This window comes from Carcharodon carcharias, assembly GCF_017639515.1.
Source record: "Carcharodon carcharias isolate sCarCar2 chromosome 39 unlocalized genomic scaffold, sCarCar2.pri SUPER_39_unloc_3, whole genome shotgun sequence".
In the NCBI taxonomy this organism is placed as follows: Eukaryota; Metazoa; Chordata; class Chondrichthyes; order Lamniformes; family Lamnidae; genus Carcharodon; species Carcharodon carcharias.
In genome coordinates, this window is record NW_024470836.1 from 766,580 (window position 1) to 786,579 (window position 20,000).

Sequence of the window (20,000 nt, forward strand, 5' to 3'; positions counted from 1 at the left end):
TTTCTGCCCCTCTCTCTCGCTCTCTCTCCCTCTCCCTGCGTCTCTGACTCTATCTCTGTCTGTCTGTCTCTTACTCTCTCTCTTTCGTTCTCTCTCCCTGTTTCTCCCTGTCTCTCTCTTTGTCTGTGTGCGTGTGTCTCTCTCTCTCTTTCTCTCTTCTGCTCCCTCTGTCTCTCTCTCTCTCTCTGACTCTCTCTCCCCTTCTGTCCCCCTCTCAGTCTCTCTCTGTCTCTCTTTCTTTCTTTCTCCCTATTTAGTGATTTCTGGTTAAGGATGTTGCATTTTGCCGAACGTTTCATAGGACTTTTCAAGATGAATAAATTAACTGGTTAAATTCTAAAGGGACAGGGGGCCAGAAATCTCCATTTCCCCAAACCTGTGAACAATACATCCAAGTTGAGAGTGTGGTTAAAGAGGCAAATACAATTCTTGTCTTTGTTAATAGGGACATTCACAGCAACAGTAAGGACGTTGTGATTGAGCAGGACTAGGAGTGACCGGGAGTGACAGAGAGTGACTGAGCAGGACTAGGAGTGACCGGGAGTGACCGAGAGTGACCGAGCAGGACTAGGAGTGACCGAGAGTGACTGAGAGTGACCGAGCAGGACTAGGAGTGACCGGGAGTGACCGAGAGTGACCGTGCAGGACTAGGAGTGACCGGGAGTGACCGAGGGTGACTGAGCAGGACTAGGAGTGACCGGGAGTGACCGAGAGTGACCGAGCAGGACTAGGAGTGACCGAGAGTGACTGAGAGTGACCGAGCAGGACTAGGAGTGACCGGGAGTGACCGAGAGTGACCGTGCAGGACTAGGAGTGACCTGGAGTGACCGTGGGTGACTGAGCAGGACTAGGAGTGACCGGGAGTGACCGAGAGTGACCGAGCAGGACTAGGAGTGACCGGGAGTGAACGAGAGTGACCGTGCAGGACTAGGAATGACCAGGAGTGACCGAGAGCGGCTGAGCAGGACGAGGAGTGACCGGGAGTGACTGAGAGCGACCGAGCAGGACTAAGAGTGACCGGGAGTGACCAAGAGCAGCCGAGCAGGAGTACGAGTGACCAGGAGTGACCGAGAGCGACTGAGCAGGACTAGGAGTGACCGGGAGTGACAGAGGGTGACTGAGCAGGACTAGGAGTGACTGGGAGTGACTGTGCAGGACTAGGAGTGACCGGGAGTGACCGGGAGTGACTGAGTAGGACCAGGAGTGACCGGGAGTGACTGAGGGTGACTGAGCAGGACTAGGAGTGACCGGGAGTGACCGAGAGTGACTCTGCAGGACTAGGAGTGACCGGGAGTGACCGAGAGTGACTCTGCAGTACTAGGAGTGACCAGGAGTGATCGAGCAGGGCTAGGAGTGACCGGGAGTGACCGCGAGCAGCCGAGCAGGAGTACGAGTGACCAGGAGTGACCGAGAGCGACTGAGCATGACTAGGAGTGACCGGGAGTGACCGAGAGTGACTCTGCAGGACTAGGAGTGACTGGGAGTGATCGAGCAGGGCTAGGAGTGACCGGGAGTGACTGAGAGCAACTGATCAGGACTAGGAGTGACCGGGAGTGACTGAGCAGGACTACGAGTGACCGGGAGTGACCGAGAGTGACTCTGCAGGACTAGGAGTGACCGGGAGTGACCGAGAGTGACTCTGCAGGACTAGGAGTGACCGGGAGTGACCGAGAGCAACTGATCAGGACTAGGAGTGACCGGGAGTGACCGAGAGCAACTGATCAGGACTAGGAGTGATCGGGAGTGACCGAGGGTGACTGAGCAGGACTAGGATTGACCGGGAGTGACCGAGAGTGACTAAGCAGGACCAGGAGTGACCAGGAGTGACCGAGGGTGACTGAGCAGGACTAGGAGTGACAGGGAGTGACCAAAAGCAACTGAGCAGGACTAGGAGTGACCGGGAGTGACCGAGAGTGACTCTGCAGGACTAGGAGTGACCGGGAGTGACCGAGAGTGACTCTGCAGGACTAGGAGTGACCGGGAGTGACCGAGAGCGGCCGAGCAGGACTAGGAGTGACCAGGAGTGACCGAGAGCGGCTGAGCAGGACTAGGAGTGACCGGGAGTGACCAAGAGCAACTGATCAGGACTAGGAGTGACCGGGAGTGACCGAGAGTGACTGATCAGACTAGGAGTGACCGGGAGTGACCGAGGGTGACTGAGCAGGACTAGGAGTGACCGAGAGTGACTCTGCAGGACTACGAGTGACCGGCAGGACCGGGAGCGACTGTGCAGGACTAGGAGTGACCGGGAGTGACTGGGAGCGACTGTGCAGGACTAGGAGTGACCGGGAGTGACCGGGAGTGACTGAGCAGGACTAGGAGTGACTGGGAGTTACCGTGAGTGGTTGAGCAAGACCAGGAGTGACCGGGAGTGACCGAGAGCGGCTGAGCAGGACTAGGAGTGACCGGGAGTGACCGAGGGTGACTGAGCAGGACTAGGAGTGACCGGGAGTGACCGAGAGTGGCTGAGCAGGACTAGGAGTGACCGGGAGTGACCGAGAGCGGCTGAGCAGGACTAGGAGTGACCGGGAGTGACCGAGAGCGACTGAGCAGGACTAGGAGTGACCAGGAGTGACCGGGAGTGACTGAGCAGGACTTGGAGTGACCAGGAGCGACCGAGAGCGGCTGAGCAGGACTAGGAGTGACCGAGAGTGGCTGAGCAGGACTAGGAGTGACCGGGAGTGACCGGGAGTGACTGAGCTGGACTAGGAGTGACCGGGAGTGACCGAGAGTGACTGAGCTGGACTAGGAGTGACCGGGAGTGACCGAGAGTGACTGAGCAGGACTAGGAGTGACCGGGAGTGACAGAGAGCGGCTGAGCAGCGCTAGGAGTGACCGGGAATGACCGATAGTTTTTGAGCAAGACCAGAAGTGACCAAGAGCGGCTGAGCAGGACTAGTAGTGACCAGGAGTGACCGAGAGTGACTGAGCAGGAGTAGGAGTGACCGGGAATGACCGAGAGTGACTGAGCAGGACTAGGAGTGACCGGGAGTGACTGTGCAGGAGTAGGAGTGACCGGGAATGACCGAGAGTGCCTGAGCAGGACTAGGAGTGACTGGGAATGACCGAGAGTGACTGAGCAGGACTAGGAGTGACCGGGAGTGACCGAGAGTGACTGAGCAGGACTAGGAGTGACCGGGAATGACCGAGAGTGACTGATCAGGACTAGGAGTGACCGGGAGTGACCGAGGGTGACTGAGCAGGACTAGGAGTGACTGGGAGTGACCGAGGGTGACTGGGCTGGACTTGGAGTGACCGGGAGTGACCGGGAGTGACCGAGCAGGACTAGGAGTGACTGGGAGTGAGCGAGGGTGACTGATCAGGACTAGGAGTGATCGCGAGTGACCGAGAGTGGTTGAGCAGGACTAGGAGTGACAGGGAGTGACCGAGGGTGACTGAGCTGGACTAGGAGTGACCGAGAGTGGCTGAGCAGGACTAGGAGTGACCGGGAGTGACCGAGAGTGGCTGAGCAGGACTAGGAGTGACCGGGAGTGACTGAGAGTGACTGAGCAGGTCTAGGAGTGACCGAGAGTGGCTGAGCAGGACTAGGAGTGACCGGGAGTGACCGAGAGCAACTGAGCAGGACTTGGAGTGACCGGGAGTGACCGAGGGTTTCTGAGCAGCTCTAGAAGTGACAGAGAGTGACTGAGCAGGACCAGGAGTGACCGGGAGTGACCGAGAGTGGTTGAGCAGGACTAGGAGTGACAGGAGTGACCGAGAATGACTGAGCAGGACTAGGAGTGACCAGGAGTGACTGAGAGTGACTGAGCAGGACTAGGAGTGACCGGGAGTGACCGAGGGTGACTGAGCAAGACTAGGAGTGACTGGGAGTGACCGAGAGCGACCAATCAGGACTAGGAGTGACCAGGAGTGACCGAGAGCGGCTGAGCAGGACTAGGAGTGACCGGGAGTGACCAAGAGCAACTGATCAGGACTAGGAGTGACCGGGAGTGACCGAGAGTGACTGATCAGACTAGGAGTGACCGGGAGTGACCGAGGGTGACTGAGCAGGACTAGGAGTGACCGAGAGTGACTCTGCAGGACTACGAGTGACCGGCAGGACCGGGAGCGACTGTGCAGGACTAGGAGTGACCGGGAGTGACTGGGAGCGACTGTGCAGGACTAGGAGTGACCGGGAGTGACCGGGAGTGACTGAGCAGGACTAGGAGTGACTGGGAGTTACCGTGAGTGGTTGAGCAAGACCAGGAGTGACCGGGAGTGACCGAGAGCGGCTGAGCAGGACTAGGAGTGACCGGGAGTGACCGAGGGTGACTGAGCAGGACTAGGAGTGACCGGGAGTGACCGAGAGTGGCTGAGCAGGACTAGGAGTGACCGGGAGTGACCGAGAGCGGCTGAGCAGGACTAGGAGTGACCGGGAGTGACCGAGAGCGACTGAGCAGGACTAGGAGTGACCAGGAGTGACCGGGAGTGACTGAGCAGGACTTGGAGTGACCAGGAGCGACCGAGAGCGGCTGAGCAGGACTAGGAGTGACCGAGAGTGGCTGAGCAGGACTAGGAGTGACCGGGAGTGACCGGGAGTGACTGAGCTGGACTAGGAGTGACCGGGAGTGACCGAGAGTGACTGAGCTGGACTAGGAGTGACCGGGAGTGACCGAGAGTGACTGAGCAGGACTAGGAGTGACCGGGAGTGACAGAGAGCGGCTGAGCAGCGCTAGGAGTGACCGGGAATGACCGATAGTTTTTGAGCAAGACCAGAAGTGACCAAGAGCGGCTGAGCAGGACTAGTAGTGACCAGGAGTGACCGAGAGTGACTGAGCAGGAGTAGGAGTGACCGGGAATGACCGAGAGTGACTGAGCAGGACTAGGAGTGACCGGGAGTGACTGTGCAGGAGTAGGAGTGACCGGGAATGACCGAGAGTGCCTGAGCAGGACTAGGAGTGACTGGGAATGACCGAGAGTGACTGAGCAGGACTAGGAGTGACCGGGAGTGACCGAGAGTGACTGAGCAGGACTAGGAGTGACCGGGAATGACCGAGAGTGACTGATCAGGACTAGGAGTGACCGGGAGTGACCGAGGGTGACTGAGCAGGACTAGGAGTGACTGGGAGTGACCGAGGGTGACTGGGCTGGACTTGGAGTGACCGGGAGTGACCGGGAGTGACCGAGCAGGACTAGGAGTGACTGGGAGTGAGCGAGGGTGACTGATCAGGACTAGGAGTGATCGCGAGTGACCGAGAGTGGTTGAGCAGGACTAGGAGTGACTGGGAGTGACCGAGGGTGACTGAGCTGGACTAGGAGTGACCGAGAGTGGCTGAGCAGGACTAGGAGTGACCGGGAGTGACCGAGAGTGGCTGAGCAGGACTAGGAGTGACCGGGAGTGACTGAGAGTGACTGAGCAGGTCTAGGAGTGACCGAGAGTGGCTGAGCAGGACTAGGAGTGACCGGGAGTGACCGAGAGCAACTGAGCAGGACTTGGAGTGACCGGGAGTGACCGAGGGTGTCTGAGCAGCTCTAGAAGTGACAGAGAGTGACTGAGCAGGACCAGGAGTGACCGGGAGTGACCGAGAGTGGTTGAGCAGGACTAGGAGTGACAGGAGTGACCGAGAATGACTGAGCAGGACTAGGAGTGACCAGGAGTGACTGAGAGTGACTGAGCAGGACTAGGAGTGACCGGGAGTGACCGAGGGTGACTGAGCAAGACTAGGAGTGACTGGGAGTGACCGAGAGCGACCAATCAGGACTAGGAGTGACCAGGAGTGACCGAGAGTGACTGAGCAGGACTAGGAGTGACCGGGAGTGACCGAGAGTGACTGAGCAGGACTAGGAGTGCCTGGGAGTGACCGAGAGCGACTGAGCAGGACTAGGAGTGGCCGGGAGTGACCGGGAGTGACCAAGAGTGACTGAGCAGGACTAGGAGTGACCGGGAGTGACCAGGAGTGACCGAATAGGATTGTGAGCTTCTGAGCAAGGCTGGGAGTGATCGATTAAGACTGGGAGTGACCAGGAGTGGATGGGAGTGACTAATTGTAGCTGGGAGTAACTGGGCAGGACTGGGGGTGACCAATTGTGTTTGAGAATGACCCGGAAGTGATTGCTCGGGACAATCATGAACCCTATCACTTTTTTTGTTCCACTTCCCCCCTTCTCTTGCTCTCACCCGCTCTCTCTCTCTCCCTATCTTTCTCTCTCTCTCTCCCCCTTACCCCTCTCGCACTCCCCCACCCCCGCTCTCTCTCTCTCCACCTCTCCCACTCCCTTCTCTCTCTCCCCTCTCTCTCTCCCACACTCTCACTCCCCACTCCCCCCACATTTTCTCTCACCCGCTCTCTCTCTCTCCTCCCCCCCGCTCCCTCTCTTGCTCTCCCCTCTCTCTGTCACCTTGCTCTCTCTCCCCCCTCCCTCCCCCTGCTGTATCTCTCCCCCCGCTCTCTCACTTTCCCACCTCTCTCTCGCTCCCCCTCTCTCCCCATGCTCTTTCTCTCTCCCTCTTTCCCTCCGCTCCCTCGCTTTGCCTCTCTCCCCCCGCTCTCTCTCTCTCCTTCCTCTCTCTCGCTCCCCCTCTCTCCCCATGCACTTTCCCTCTCCCTCTCTCCCTCCCCCTGCTCTATCTCCCCCCCCCGCTCTCTCTCTCCCCCACTCTCTCGCTCCCCCTCTCTCCCCACGCTCTTTCTTTCTCCCTCTCTCCCTCCCCCTGATCTATCTCTCTCTCCCCGCTCTATCTCTCTCTCCCCGCTCTATCTCTCTCCCCCCGCTCTATCTCTCTCCCCCTGCTCTCACTCCCTCCCCCTGCTCTATCTTTCTCCCCCTGCTCTATCGATCTCTCCCTGCTCTCTCTCGCTCCCCCGCTCTCTCTCCCTCCCCCGCTCTCTCTCCCTCCCCCTGCTCTATCTCTCTCTCCCCCGCTCTCTCTCCCTCCCCCTGCTCTATCTCTCTCCCCGCGCTCTCTCTCCCTCCCCCTGCTCTATCTCTCTCCCCCCGTTCTCCCTCCCGCTGCTCCATCTCTCTCCCCCTGCTCTATCTCTCTCCCCCCGCTCTCTCTCCCTCCCCCTGCTCTATCTCTCTCCCCCCGCTCTCTCTTCTCCCCCTGCTCTATCTGTCTCCCCCCGCTCTCTCTCCCTGCCCCTGCTCTATCTCTCTCCCCCCGCTCTCTCTTCCTCCCCCTGCTCTATCTCTCTCCCCCTGCTCTCTCTCCCTCCCCCTGCTCTATCTCTCTCCCTCGCTCTTTCTTCCTCCCCCGCTCTATCTCTCTCCCCCCGCTCTCTCTCCCTCCCCTGCTCTATCTCTCTCTCCCCACTCTATCTCTCTCCCCCTGCTCTATCTCTCTCCCCCTGCTCTCTCTCCCTCCCCCTGCTCTATCTCTCTCCCCCCGTTCTCTCTCCCTCCCCCTGCTCTATCTCTCTCCTCCCGCTCTCTCCCCCTCCCCCTGCTCTATCTCTCTCCACCGCTCTCTCTCCCTCCCCCCGCTCTATCTCTCTCTCCCCCCACTCTATCTCTCTCCCCCTGCTCTATCTCTCTCCCCCCGCTCTCTCTCCCTCCCCCTACTCTATCACTCTCTCCACACTCTATCTCTCTCTCTCTGCTCTATCTCTCTCCCCCCGTTCTCTCTCCATCCCCCTGCTCTATCTCTCTCCCCGCTCTCTCCCTCCCCCTGCTCTATCTCTCTCCCCCCACTCTCTCTTCCTCCCCATGCTCTATCTCTCTCCCCCCCGCTCTCTCTCCCTCCCCCTGCTCTATCTCTCTCCCCCCACGCTCTCTTTCTCCCCATGCTCTATCTCTCTCCCCCGCTCTCTCTCCCTCCCCCTGCTCTATCTCTCTCCCCCTGCTCTCTCTCCCTCCCCCTGCTCAATCTCTCTCCCCCCGCTCTCTCTACCTCCTCCTGCTCTATCTCTCTCCCCCCGCTCTCTCTCCCTCCCCCTGCTCTATCTCTCTCCCCCCGTTCTCTCTCCCTCCCGCTGCTCTATCTCCCTCCCCCTGCTCTATCTCTCTCCCCCCGCTCTCTCTCCCTCCCCCTGCTCTATCTCTCTACCCCCGCTCTCTCTTCCTCCCCCTGCTCTCTCTCCCCCTGCTCTCACTCCCTCCCCCTGCTCTATCTCTCTCCCCCCGCTCTTTCTTCCTCCCCCTGCTCTATCTCTCTCCCCCCGCTCTCTCTCCCTCCCCTGCTCTATCTCTCTCTCCCCACTCTATCTCTCTCCCCCTGCTCTATCTCTCTCCCCCTGCTCTCTCTCCCTCCCCCTGCTCTATCTCTCTCCCCCCGTTCTCTCTCCCTCCCCCTGCTCTATCTCTCTCTCCCCGCTCTCTCTCCCTCCCCCTGCTCTATCTCTCTCCCACCCGCTCTCTCCCTCCCCCTGCTCTATCTCTCTCCCCCCGCTCTCTCTCCCTCCCCCTGCTCTATCTCTCTCCCACCCGCTCTCTCTCCCTCCCCCTGCTCTATCACTCTCCCCCCGCTCTCTCTCTCTCTCTCTATCTCCAGCTTCACCTGGGCAGACGCCAGACTTGACCGAAACTTGGCGACCCTGCTGACGGGTCAGGTGATCGACGCCTTCGACCGAGAGTTCCGGACCCTCTACGCCGCCAGCAGACCCCTCCGGCTGAGCGACTTCAGCCGGCCCGCCCCCGCTGACCCGCCCCCAGCCCCTCCTCCGCTCGCCAACGGCTACAGCCCGGGCGGCCCCGCCCTGCCGCGGCCGGAGCCCCTCCCCCCGCCCGCCCGCCGCCGCCACATGGGGGCGCCGGCCCCGCCCCCACCCGCGCGCCCCTCCCGCCACGTGGCCGACCCCGGGCGGGCCGGACCCCGCCCCACCTTCCGGCAGACTGTGACCTTGTGGAGGGGGGCCAAGGGCGCCCACGGGGCTGAGACCTCCCAGGCCCTGAGCGACATCCTCCGGAGGGCCCGGCAGGCGGCCAGCGGTCCCAGCGCGCCGCCCCCCAAGGCCAGCAAGTCGATGTGGGACCTCTCCGCCCTCTCGCAGTTCTCGGACACCAGCTTCGGCAGCAACTCGGCGCTTGACCACCTGGAGCTGGGCGAGGATGCCAAGGTAGGTCACCAGGTCGGGAAGAGGTGGGGGGGGGGTGTGGTGGGGGATGGGGGGGTGGGGGGTTGGTGAGAGAGAGTACGGTGTTGGGTGAGGTTGTGGGGGGCGGGCGCAATGAGCTGGTCTTTCCTCCAGGGGGCGTTTTCGGACAGCTGCCGTGAAATTGAAGGCCGATGAAGGGGAACCTGTAGATGTGGAGTGAGGTTGGGGGGGGGGGGGCGGGCGCAATGAGCTGGTCTTTCCTCCAGGGGGCGTTTTCGGACAGCTGCCGTGAAATTGAAGGCCGATGAAGGGGAACCTGTAGATGTGGAGTGAGGTTGGGGGGGGGGGGGGCGGGCGCAATGAGCTGGTCTTTCCTCCAGGGGGCGTTTTCGGACAGCTGCCGTGAAATTGAAGGCCGATGAAGGGGAACCTGTAGATGTGGAGTGAGGTGGGGGGGGGGGGGGGGGGGGGCGGGCGCAATGATCTGGTCTTTCCTCCAGGGGGCGTTTTCGGACAGCTGCCGTGAAATTGAAGGCCGATGAAGGGGAACCTGTAGATGTGGAGTGAGGTTGGGGGGGGGGGGGGCGGGCGCAATGAGCTGGTCTTTCCTCCAGGGGGCGTTTTCGGACAGCTGCCGTGAAATTGAAGGCCGATGAAGGGGAACCTGTAGATGTGGAGTGAGGTGGGGGGGTGGGGGGGGGGCGGGCGCAATGAGCTGGTCTTTCCTCCAGGGGGCGTTTTCGGACAGCTGCCGTGAAATTGAAGGCCGATGAAGGGGAACCTGTAGATGTGGAGTGAGGTTGGGGGGGGGGGGGGGCGCAATGAGCTGGTCTTTCCTCCAGGGGGCGTTTTCGGACAGCTGCCGTGAAATTGAAGGCCGATGAAGGGGAACCTGTAGATGTGGAGTGAGGTGGGGGGGTGGGGGGGGGGGCGGGCGCAATGAGCTGGTCTTTCCTCCAGGGGGCGTTTTCGGACAGCTGCCGTGAAATTGAAGGCCGATGAAGGGGAACCTGTAGATGTGGAGTGAGGTTGGGGGGGGGGGGCGGGCGCAATGAGCTGGTCTTTCCTCCAGGGGGCGTTTTCGGACAGCTGCCGTGAAATTGAAGGCCGATGAAGGGGAACCTGTAGATGTGGAGTGAGGTTGGGGGGGTGGTGGGGGGGGTGGTGGGCGGCTAAGATATCCACATGGACATAGGGTTACTTTAACGGGATCGACATGGACGAGTTAGGCAAAGTGACGGAGCGGCAACAAGCTCGGCGGGAAGCAAAGCTGTGAGGAGGCTGCGAAGACAGGTTAAGCGATGGTGCGATTTTGTCCCTGTGGTGTAGGTACACCCACGGCGCTGTTAGGGAGGGAGTTCCAGGATTTTGTCCGTGTGGTGTAGGTACACCCACGGCGCTGTTAGGGAGGGAGTTCCAGGGTTTTGTCCGTGTGGTGTAGGTACACCCACGGCGCTGTTAGGGAGGGAGTTCCAGGATTTTGTCCCCTGTGGTGTAGGTACACCCATGGTGCTGTTAGGGAGGGAGTTCCAGGATTTTGTCCCCTGTGGTGTAGGTACACCCACGGCGCTGTTAGGGAGGGAGTTCCAGGGTTTGTCCGTGTGGTGTAGGTACACCCACGGCGCTGTTAGGGAGGCAGTTCCAGCGTTTGTCCGTGTGGTGTAGGTACACCCACGGCGCTGTTAGGGAGGGAGTTCCTGGATTTTGTCCGTGTGGTGTAGGTACACCCACGGCGCTGTTAGGGAGGGAGTTCCAGGATTTTGTCCCTGTGGTGTAGGTACACCCACGGTGCTGTTAGGGAGGGAGTTCTAGGATTTTGTCCGTGTGGTGTAGGTACACCCACGGCGCTGTTAGGGAGGGAGTTCCAGCGTTTGTCCGTGTGGTGTAGGTACACCCACAGCGCTGTTAGGGAGGGAGTTCCAGGGTTTGTCCGCGTGGTGTAGGTACACCCACGGTGATGATAGGGAGGGAGTTCCAGGATTTTGTCCGTGTGGTGTGGGTACACCCACAGCGCTGTTAGGGAGGGAGTTCCAGGATTTTATCCCCTGTGGTGTAGGTACACCCACGGTGATGATAGGGAGGGAGTTCCAGGATTTTGTCTGTGTGGTGTAGGTACACCCACGGCGCTGTTAGGGAGGGAGTTCCAGGATTTTGTCCCGTGTGGTGTAGGTACACCCACGGCGCTGTTAGGGAGGGAGTTCCAGGATTTTGTTCCTGTGGTGTAGGTACACCCACGGCACTGTTAGGGAGGGAGTTCCAGGATTTTGTCCGTGTGGTGTAGGTACACCCACGGCGCTGTTAGGGAGGGAGTTCCAGGATTTTGGAAAAACTTTTTTACCCAGAGGGTGGGGAGGGTCTGGAATGCGCTGCCTGGGATGGTGGTGGAGGTGGGTTAGCCTCACATCCTTTAAAAAGCACCCGGATGAGCACTTGGCACCTCATAAACATTCCAGGCGATGGGGCCAAGTGCTGGTCAATGGGATTAGGGAGGTAGGTCAGGTGTTTCTCACAGGGTCGGTGCAGACTCGATGGGCCGCAGGGCCTCTTCTGCTCTGTGTTTGATCCTGTGAAGCGAACGCTCAGCTTTTTTATACTTCCTGCCAAAGCGAACGACGTTTGAGTTTTACCGACGCTGTACCGGAGGTTTTCAACCCTTCAGCGAGTTGAGGGACGGGCTGAGTGAAGGGGGCAGGAGCTCAGGGCCGGCCATGACGGTGGGGTAGCAGGCTCGACGGGCTGAATGGACAAACCACCACCCCACCACCCCCCCCCCGACGTCTCCGCCAGCTCTTCGATCCTTGGGGGAGGGGCTTTTAACTCCTCTCTCTCTTCTATTCTCTTCTCTTTTCTCCCCCTCCCCTCCTCTACCTTTCCCTTCCCCCTCCCCCTCCCCCTCCCCTCTCTGCAGTCCCGCACGGTCACGACGCTGGCGACACCGGCCGCCACCCTCATGAGGCACCGTGACGCCCTGAAGGACGAGGAGGTACCCGCCAAGCCCCGGACGCCCAGGACTTTCTACCCGACGCGCCCGCTCGCCTTGGTCTCGCCCGCTAACTTCCGACGTGGCACCGCCCGGGCCTGGGGGCCGAAGAACAGGGCAGTGGATGCAAGGCTGGCCCAGCGGTGAAGGACTCGAGGGACGAACTGGACCCGCACCCCTCCCACCACCACCCCCCACCCCGTCCCACGGTGATGTATGACGTGCGGGTGGTGTTCGGTGGAGGGAGACGGGGAGGGGGGGGGCGGGGGGCGGGGTTTGTGGGGAGGGAGGGAGGGAGGGGACGGGATTCGGACGCTCGTCCGGGGGCCGGTGATGCCCCCTGCAGTCGATCAGCTCGCCCGACAGACACGGGGGTGCGGGGATTAGTGAGGAGTGGGGGGGGGGAGGGGTGCGGCTGGCGAGGGCGGGAGGGAAGGGGACGTGATTCGGGTGCTCGTTTGGGGGGGGCCGGCGACGCCCCCTGCAGTCGATCAGCTCGCCTGACAGACACAGGGGTGCGGGGATTAGTGAGGAGAGGGGTGGGGGAGGGGTGCAGCTGGCGAGGGCGGGAGGGAAGGGGACGTGATTCGGGCGCTCGTTTATGGGGGCTGGCGACGCCCCCTGCAGTTGATCAGCTCACCCGACAGACACGGGGGTGTGGGGGATTGGTGAGGAGGGGGGGGGAGGGGTGCGGCTGGCGAGGGCGGGAGGGAAGGGGACATGATTCGGGTGCTCGTTTAGGGGGGGCCGGCGACGCCCCCTGCAGTCGATCAGCTTGCCTGACAGACACAGTGGGGGTTGGGGGGTGGTTCAGTGAGGGGAGGGGTGGGGCGCGGCTGGCAAGGGTGGGAGGGAGGGGCTCGTGAATCGGGCGCTCGTTTGGGGGGCCGGCGATGCCCCCTGCAGTCAATCAGCTCGCCCGACAGATGCGGTGGGGGTTGGGGGGGGTGGTCAGTGACGGGAGGGGTGGGGCGCAGCTGGCGAGGGCGGGCGGGAGGGGCTCGTGATTCTGGCGCTCGCTGGGGGCTGGGGATGCCCCCTGCAGTCGATCAGCTCACCCGACATTTGCGGGGGGTCAGTAGGTGAAGGGGAGGGTGGGTGTGAAGGGCGGTGTGTGGATGTATGTATGTGTGGAGGGCAGATTTTTCACTCCTGGAGGGGAAGACTTGGGGTGGGGGGGTGGGGGTGGTGGGGATGGGGTATAGGGAATGGAGGGTCAGGGGCAGGGAGTGGCGGTGGGGGTGGGGGTGGGGAGGGCAGAATGGGGCCAGCTTCTCACCGGGAGATGGCGATGCCTCCTGTGGTCGGTCAGCACGCCCGCCGCACGCAGGAAAGGCAGCTGTTGGGGTTTTAACGATGCCTGCCGCGGTCGATCAGCGTACGCACGTGGGAGAGACAGCCAGCACGGTTCAATGCTGCCTCCTGCAGTCAATCAGCCCGTCCAGTACGTGCGAGCGTGTGGAAATTCAGCCGGCGAGGTTCAAAGATGCCCACTGCAGCCAATCAGCCCGCCCGACATGTGCGCAGGAAGGACAGCCGACGTGCTTCAACGATGCCTCCTGCAGGAGAACAGCCCACCCGAAACATGCTGCGCATGCTCAGGGGAAAGACTGCGTGACGTACAAGTGTTTACACAGGGAGTTCCCATCCAGATGGGAGATGTAGATATAAGGGCGACAGCACAGCCACAATATCCATCCACGTTCCTCCGGGTTAATTACACCCGCTCAGTCCAGTCCCGGGTGTATCACCAAAGCACACGTATCGAGCCAATTTCTGGGCCGACGTTGCCTGAAATGCCTTTGTGAGTCAGATAGCCATGTACTCGATCCCCCAGTCCAGAGACATGAACGCCATAATCCAGGCCGACACTCCCCCCCCCGGTGCCAGTACTGAGGGAGTGCAGCACTGCCGGCGGTGCCATCTTTGCAAACCGAGGGCCCCGCCTCTTGGGTGGGTGTAAAAAAAATCCCACGGCTGCTGTCGGAGGAAGAGTCGTTGTGGGGTGGGGGGTGGGGTGTGTTTAGGGCAGGTGGAGTTTGAATTCTCCCCGGTGTCCTGTGGCCCGATATTTAGCCCTTGACCAACATCACTGAAAAAAGTAGACAGATGATCGGGGTCATGGACACATGGCTGTTTGTGGGTTGGGATCTTGGAGAAATGAGGTGTATCTCATACTCGACATTGTATCCAGGCTGGACGGGTCATCAGAAGCAGCATTAAATATTTAAAATCAATAAACAAATTCACAACCCAGAATTTTATTGTGGTTCTGTCGGCTCGCTGGAGGAGAATAGAAAGAGGGGGAGAGAGACAGACAATTAGAGAGAGAGAGACAGAGAAAGAGAGAGAGAGAAAGACAGAGAAAGAGAGAGACAGAGAAAGAGAGAGAGAGACAAAGAGAGAGAGAGACAGAGGGAGAGAGACAGAGAGGGAGACAGAGAGAGAGACAGAGAAAGAGACAGAGACAGAGAAAGAGACAGAGAGAGAGACAGAAAGAAAGACAGAGAGAGAGATAGAGAGAGAGACAGAGAAAGAAAGAGAGAGACTGAGAGAGACAGACAGCGAGAGAGAGACAGAGACAGAGAAAGAGACAGAGAGACAGAGACAGAAAGAGAGAGAGAGACAGAAAGAGAGAGAGAGAGACAGAGAGACAGAGAGAGAGACAGAGAGAGAGAGAGACAGAGAAAGAGAGAGTGAGAGACAGAAAGAGAGAGACAGCGAAAGAGAGAGACAGAGAGATACCGGGAGAGAGACAGAGAAAGAGAGAGAGAGAGACAGAAAGAGAGAGACAGCAAAAGAGAGAGACAGAGAGATACAGGGAGAGAGACAGAGAAAGAGAGAGAGAGAGACAGAGAGACAGACAGCAAGAGAGAGACAGAGAAAGAGACAGAGAGAGAGAGACAGAGACAGAGAGAGAGAGACAACGAGAGAGACAACGAGAGAGAGAGAGACAGAGAGAGAGACAGAGGCAGAAAGAGAGAGACAGAAAGAGAGAAAGAGACAGAAAGAGAGAGAGACAGAGAAAGAGACAGAGACAGAGACAGAAAGAGAAAGACAGAGAGAGAGAGAGAGACTGAGAGAGAGAGAGACAACGAGACAGAGAGACAGAGACAGAAAGAGAGACAGAAAGAGAGAGAGACAGAGAAAGAGAGAGAGACAGAGGGAGAGAGACAGAGAAAGAGAGAGAGAGAGACAAAGAGACAGACAGCGAGAGAGTCAGAGAAAGAGACAGAGAGAGAGAGATACAGAGACAGAGAGAGAGACAGAGAAAGAGAGAGACAGACAGCGAGAGAGAGAGAGACAGAGATAAAGAGAGACAGAGAAAGAGACAGAAAGAGAGAAACAGAGATAGAAAGAGAGAGAGAGAGACAACGAGAGAGAGACAGAGACAGAAAGAGAGAGAGACAGAGAGTGAGAGAAAGAGACAGACAGAATGACAGAGAGACACAGGGTGAGAGACAGAGAGGGAGAGACACAAGGAGAGAAAGACGGAGAGGAAAGAGAGACAGAGAGAGAGAGAGGCAGAGAGAGAGAGAGACAGAATGAGAAAGAGACAGAGAGAGACAGAATGAGAGGGATATACAGTGAGGGGACTGATTGGAGAGGGGGATAGGAGGAATAGAGAGGGAGAGAGAAACCAAGATAGGAAGTGACAGAGTGAGAAATGGGGAGAGAGAGAGATATAGAGTGACAGTGAGAGACAGGGGGAAAAGAGACAGAGAGGGAGAAAAAGAGAGAGCAACACAGAGAGAGAGAGATAGAGAGAGACTGAGTGACAGAGAAAGGTGAGGAGAAAGAGACAGAGAGAGATTGGGAGAGACAGAAAGGGATGGAGGGTTAGAGAGATGGAGATACTAACAGAGAGATGGAACAGAGAAAGAGAGACAGACAGTGACAGAGAAAGAGACAGAGAGAATGAGAGAAAGAGTGAGACAAAGCATGAGAGAATGAGAGAGAGCAGTGATAGGAGAGAGAGGGGGATAGGAGAAAAGGAACAGAGAGGGAGGAACTGGCAGACTGAGAGGGATAGAGAGAGAGTGACACAAACAGATGGGAGAGAGAGACAGAGCGACAGAGAGAGGGAGAGGGATTGAGAGACAGAGAGAGATAGAGAGACAGAGAAATAGAGGGAAGGAGAGACCGAGGGAGTGAGAGAAAGGAGAGTCAGAGAGAGACTGAGTGACAGAGAAAGGTGACAGAGAGAGATGGGGAGAGAGAGAGAGACAGGGAGGGAGAGATGGAGATACTAACAGAGAGATGGAACAGAGAAAGAGGGAGACACAGACAGAAAGAGAGACAGACAGTGACAGAGAGAGAAAGAGACAGAGAGAGAGAGAAAATGAGGGAAAGAGACAGAGAAAGTGAGACAAAGCATGAGAGAGAGATAGAGAGAAAGAAACTAAGAGAGAGAGAGAGCAGTGATAGGAGAGAGGGGGATAGGAGGAATAGAGACAAAGAGGGAGGGACTGGCAGACTGAGAGGGATAGAGAGAGAGAGACTAGAGCAACAGAGAGCGATTGAGAGAAAGAGACAGAGAATGAGAGAGGGACGGAGAGAGCAAGAGTTAGAGGGAAAGATAGAGAGAGACACAGGGAGAGAGAATGAGAGAGAGAGACACAGAAAAAAGTGATAGGAGAGGGGGAACAGCAGGAATAGAGAGGGAGAGAGAAACCGAGAATGAGAGGGAGTGAGAGAGAGAGAGGTACAGAGAGAGAGCGAGATGGAGGTACTGACAGAGAGATGGAACAGAGGAGGACATAGAGAGAAAAGAGGGAGAGAGACAGGCAGAGTGACAGAAAGAGACTGAGAGATATATAGACAGAGTGACAGGGAGAGAGAAACAGAGAGAGAGAGAAAATCAGAAAGAGAATCAGAGACAAGGAGAGACAGAGAGAGAGACAGGAAAACAGGCAGAGAAAGAGAGAAAGGTGGGGAGAAAGAGAGACGGGGAGGGGTGCTAGAGGGAAGGAGAGATGAAACAGAGAAAGACAGAGAGGAAGAGAGTGAGACAGAGAGAGAAAAAAGAGAAAGACAGAGAGCGAGAGAGACAGAGAATGAAAGAGAGGCAGAGAGAGACTCAGAGAGAGACAGAGAATGAAAGAGAGAGAGAGAGAGAGACAGAGAGAGAGGGAGATACAGAGGGAGAAAGAGAGATGCAGAGAGAGAGACAAAAGGAGAGAGGGAGACACATACAGAGGGATGGAGAGACAGAGGGAGAGACACAGAGAGAGAGACAGATAGAGAATGAAAGAGAGAGAGGGAGAAAGAAAGACATGCAGAGAGAGAAAGAGACAAAGAGAGAGAGAGCGACACACACACAGAGGGAGGGAGAGACACAGAGAGAGAGAAAAAACAAGAAAGGAGGCATTGCTAGACCTGGTTCTTGGGAACAAGGTGGGCCAAATAGATCAAGTGACCATGGGGGAGCATTTAGGGAACAACGATCATTGTACGATAAGGTTTAGGATGACAGTGGAAAATGACTTTGGCCAATCCAGGGTAAGAATAATCAACTGGCGGAGAGCGGACTTCAATGGGGCAAGAATGGAGCCGGGCCGGATAGGACTGGAACTAAAGGTTGGCGGGAGAAACAGTAGCTGAACAATGGGCTACCTTCAAGGAGGAGATGGTTCGGGCAGAGTCAAGGTACGTTCCCTCAAAAAGGGGAGGGTGGAGCAAACAAGCCCAGAGCTCCCTGGATGACGAAGGAGATAGAAATTAAGTTAAAGAAGACAACTTAAGACAGGTGTCAGGTAGTGAATGCAACTGAGGACTGAACTGAATACAGGAGGTTCAGAAGGGAATAAAGCAAAAGTGAGAAGCAAAGAGGGATAGTGAGAAAAGACTGGCAGTGAACATTAAAGGAACTCCCAAAGTATTCTCTAAGCGCTTCAATAGTAAAAGGGGAGGTAAGAGGAGGAGTAGGGCCCACTAGGGACCCAATAGGGGATTTATACATTGAGTAAAGAGGCATGGCTGGGGAGTTAAGTGAATATTTTGCATCCGCCTTTACCAACGAGGTAGGTGCTGCTCAGGCCACGGTGACAGAGGAGGGAACTCAGTCAGGAGGAGGGTTTAAAATTGATAAGGAGGAGGTATGGGATAAGCGCTTAAAGTGGACGAGACACCAGGACCGGATGAGATGCATCCAAGGATACTGAAGGAACAAAGAACAGAGAAAAGTACAGCACAGGAACAGGCCCTTCAGCCCTCCAAGCCTGCGCCGATCATATTGCCCGTCAAACTAAAACATTTTTGCACTTCCGGGGTCCGTATCCCTCTATTCCCATCCTAGTCATGTATCCGTCAAGCTGCGTCTTAAACCCCACTATCGTACCTGCTTCCACCACCTCCCCTGGCAGCGAATTCCAGACACTCACTACCCTCTGCGTAAAAAACTTGCTCCCGCACATCTCCTCTATGGTTTTCTCCTCTCACCTTAAATCTATGTCCCCCTAGTCATTGACTCTTCCACTCTGGGAAAAAGCTTCTGACTATCCACTCTGTCCATGTCACTCATAATTTTGTAAACTTCTATCAAGTCTCCGTCGCTCTAGTGGGAACAATCTGAGTTTCTCCAACATCTCCTCATAGCTAATAAGCTCCAGACCAGGCAGCATCCTGGTAAACCTCCTCTGCACCCTCTCCAACGCCTCCACATCCTTCTGGTAATGTAGTGACCTGAATTGCACCCAATATTCCCAGTGTGGCCTAACCAAGGTTCTATACAGCTGCAGCATGACCTCCCAGCTTTTATACTCAATACCCCTGCCGATGAAGGCAAGCATGCCATTTGCCTTCCTGACTACCTTATCCACCTGCGTTACCACTTTCAGTGACCTGTGGACCTGTACACCCAGATCCCTCTGCCCGTCGATGCACTTAAGGGTTCTGCCGTTTACTGTATAATTCCTGCCTGTATTAGACCTTCCAAAATGCATTGCCTCGCATTTGTCCGGATTAAACTCCATCTGTCATTTCTCCGCCCAAGTCCCCAACCGATGTCCCTAAACAGAAGTGAGAGTAGAAATTGCAGAGGCACTGGCAATAATCTTTCAATATTCCCTGGATTCGGGAGACGTGCCAGAGGGCAGGATAATTGCAAACATTATGCCTTTGTTCAGTAAAGATTGCAAGGATCTGCCCTGTAATTACAGACCAGTCAGTTTAACTTTGGTGGTGGGGAACGATTATTCGGGATAGAATTGATGGTCACGTGGAAAAATGTGGATTGATCCGGAAGAGCGAGCATGGATTTGTTAAAGGAAAATCGTGCCCAGCTCACTTGCTGGAGTTTTTTTTGAGAGGGTTGGTGTGGGTAACGCTGTGGATGTGGTGTACATGGACTTCCAAAAGATGTTCGAGACAGTGCCACACAACAAGCTTGTGAGGAAAGTTATTGCTCATGGAATAAAAGGGACAGTAGCAACTGTGGATACAAAATTGGCTGAGTGATAGGAAGCAGAGAGTAATGGTCAATGGATATTTTTAGGCTGGAGGGAGGTTTGTAGTGGAGTTCCCCAGGGATCGATATTGGGACCCTTGCTTTTCCTGATATACATTAATGATCTGGATCTTGGTGTGCAGGGGATGATTTCAAAGTTTGCGGATGATGCAAAACTTGGGAGAATTGTAAACTGAGGAGGATGGTGTGGAACTTCAAAAGGACATAGACACGCTGGTGGAGTGGGCAGAGAGGTGGCAGATGCAGTTCAATGCGGAGAAGTGTGAGGTGATACACTTTGGTACAAAGAGCATGGAGAGACAGTATAAAAGAAAGGATACTATTCCAAAGGGTGTGCAGGAGCAGAGAGACCTGGTTATATATGTACGCAAGTCATTAAAGGTAGCAGGACAGGTGGAGAGAGCTGTTACTAAAGCAGACAGTATTCTTGGCTTCATTAATAGGGGCAGAGAGTACAAGAGCTGGGAGGGTGTGTTGAGCTGGTATAAGACACAGGTTGAGAGAGAGCGGGTAATAAAGCAGACAGTATCCTGGGCTTTATTAATAGGGGCAGAGAGTACAAGAGCAGGGAGGTGAT

At 56.9% G+C, this 20,000-nt stretch overlaps 1 protein-coding gene across 1 annotated transcript in view; it reads left to right on the top strand.

The window, feature by feature from the left end:
• LOC121274964 (protein FAM83E-like) overlaps positions 1 to 12,205 on the top strand; it is a 101,554-nt gene extending 89,349 nt beyond the window's left edge. Inside the window, exons 5-6 of the mRNA XM_041182337.1 lie at positions 8,432 to 8,996; positions 11,884 to 12,205. Of these exons, the coding sequence (XP_041038271.1) occupies positions 8,432 to 8,996; positions 11,884 to 12,102 (784 nt within the window). The 3' untranslated portion in view covers positions 12,103 to 12,205. The remainder of the gene's footprint in view (positions 1 to 8,431; positions 8,997 to 11,883) is intronic.
• Positions 12,206 to 20,000: the final 7,795 nt, after the last annotated feature.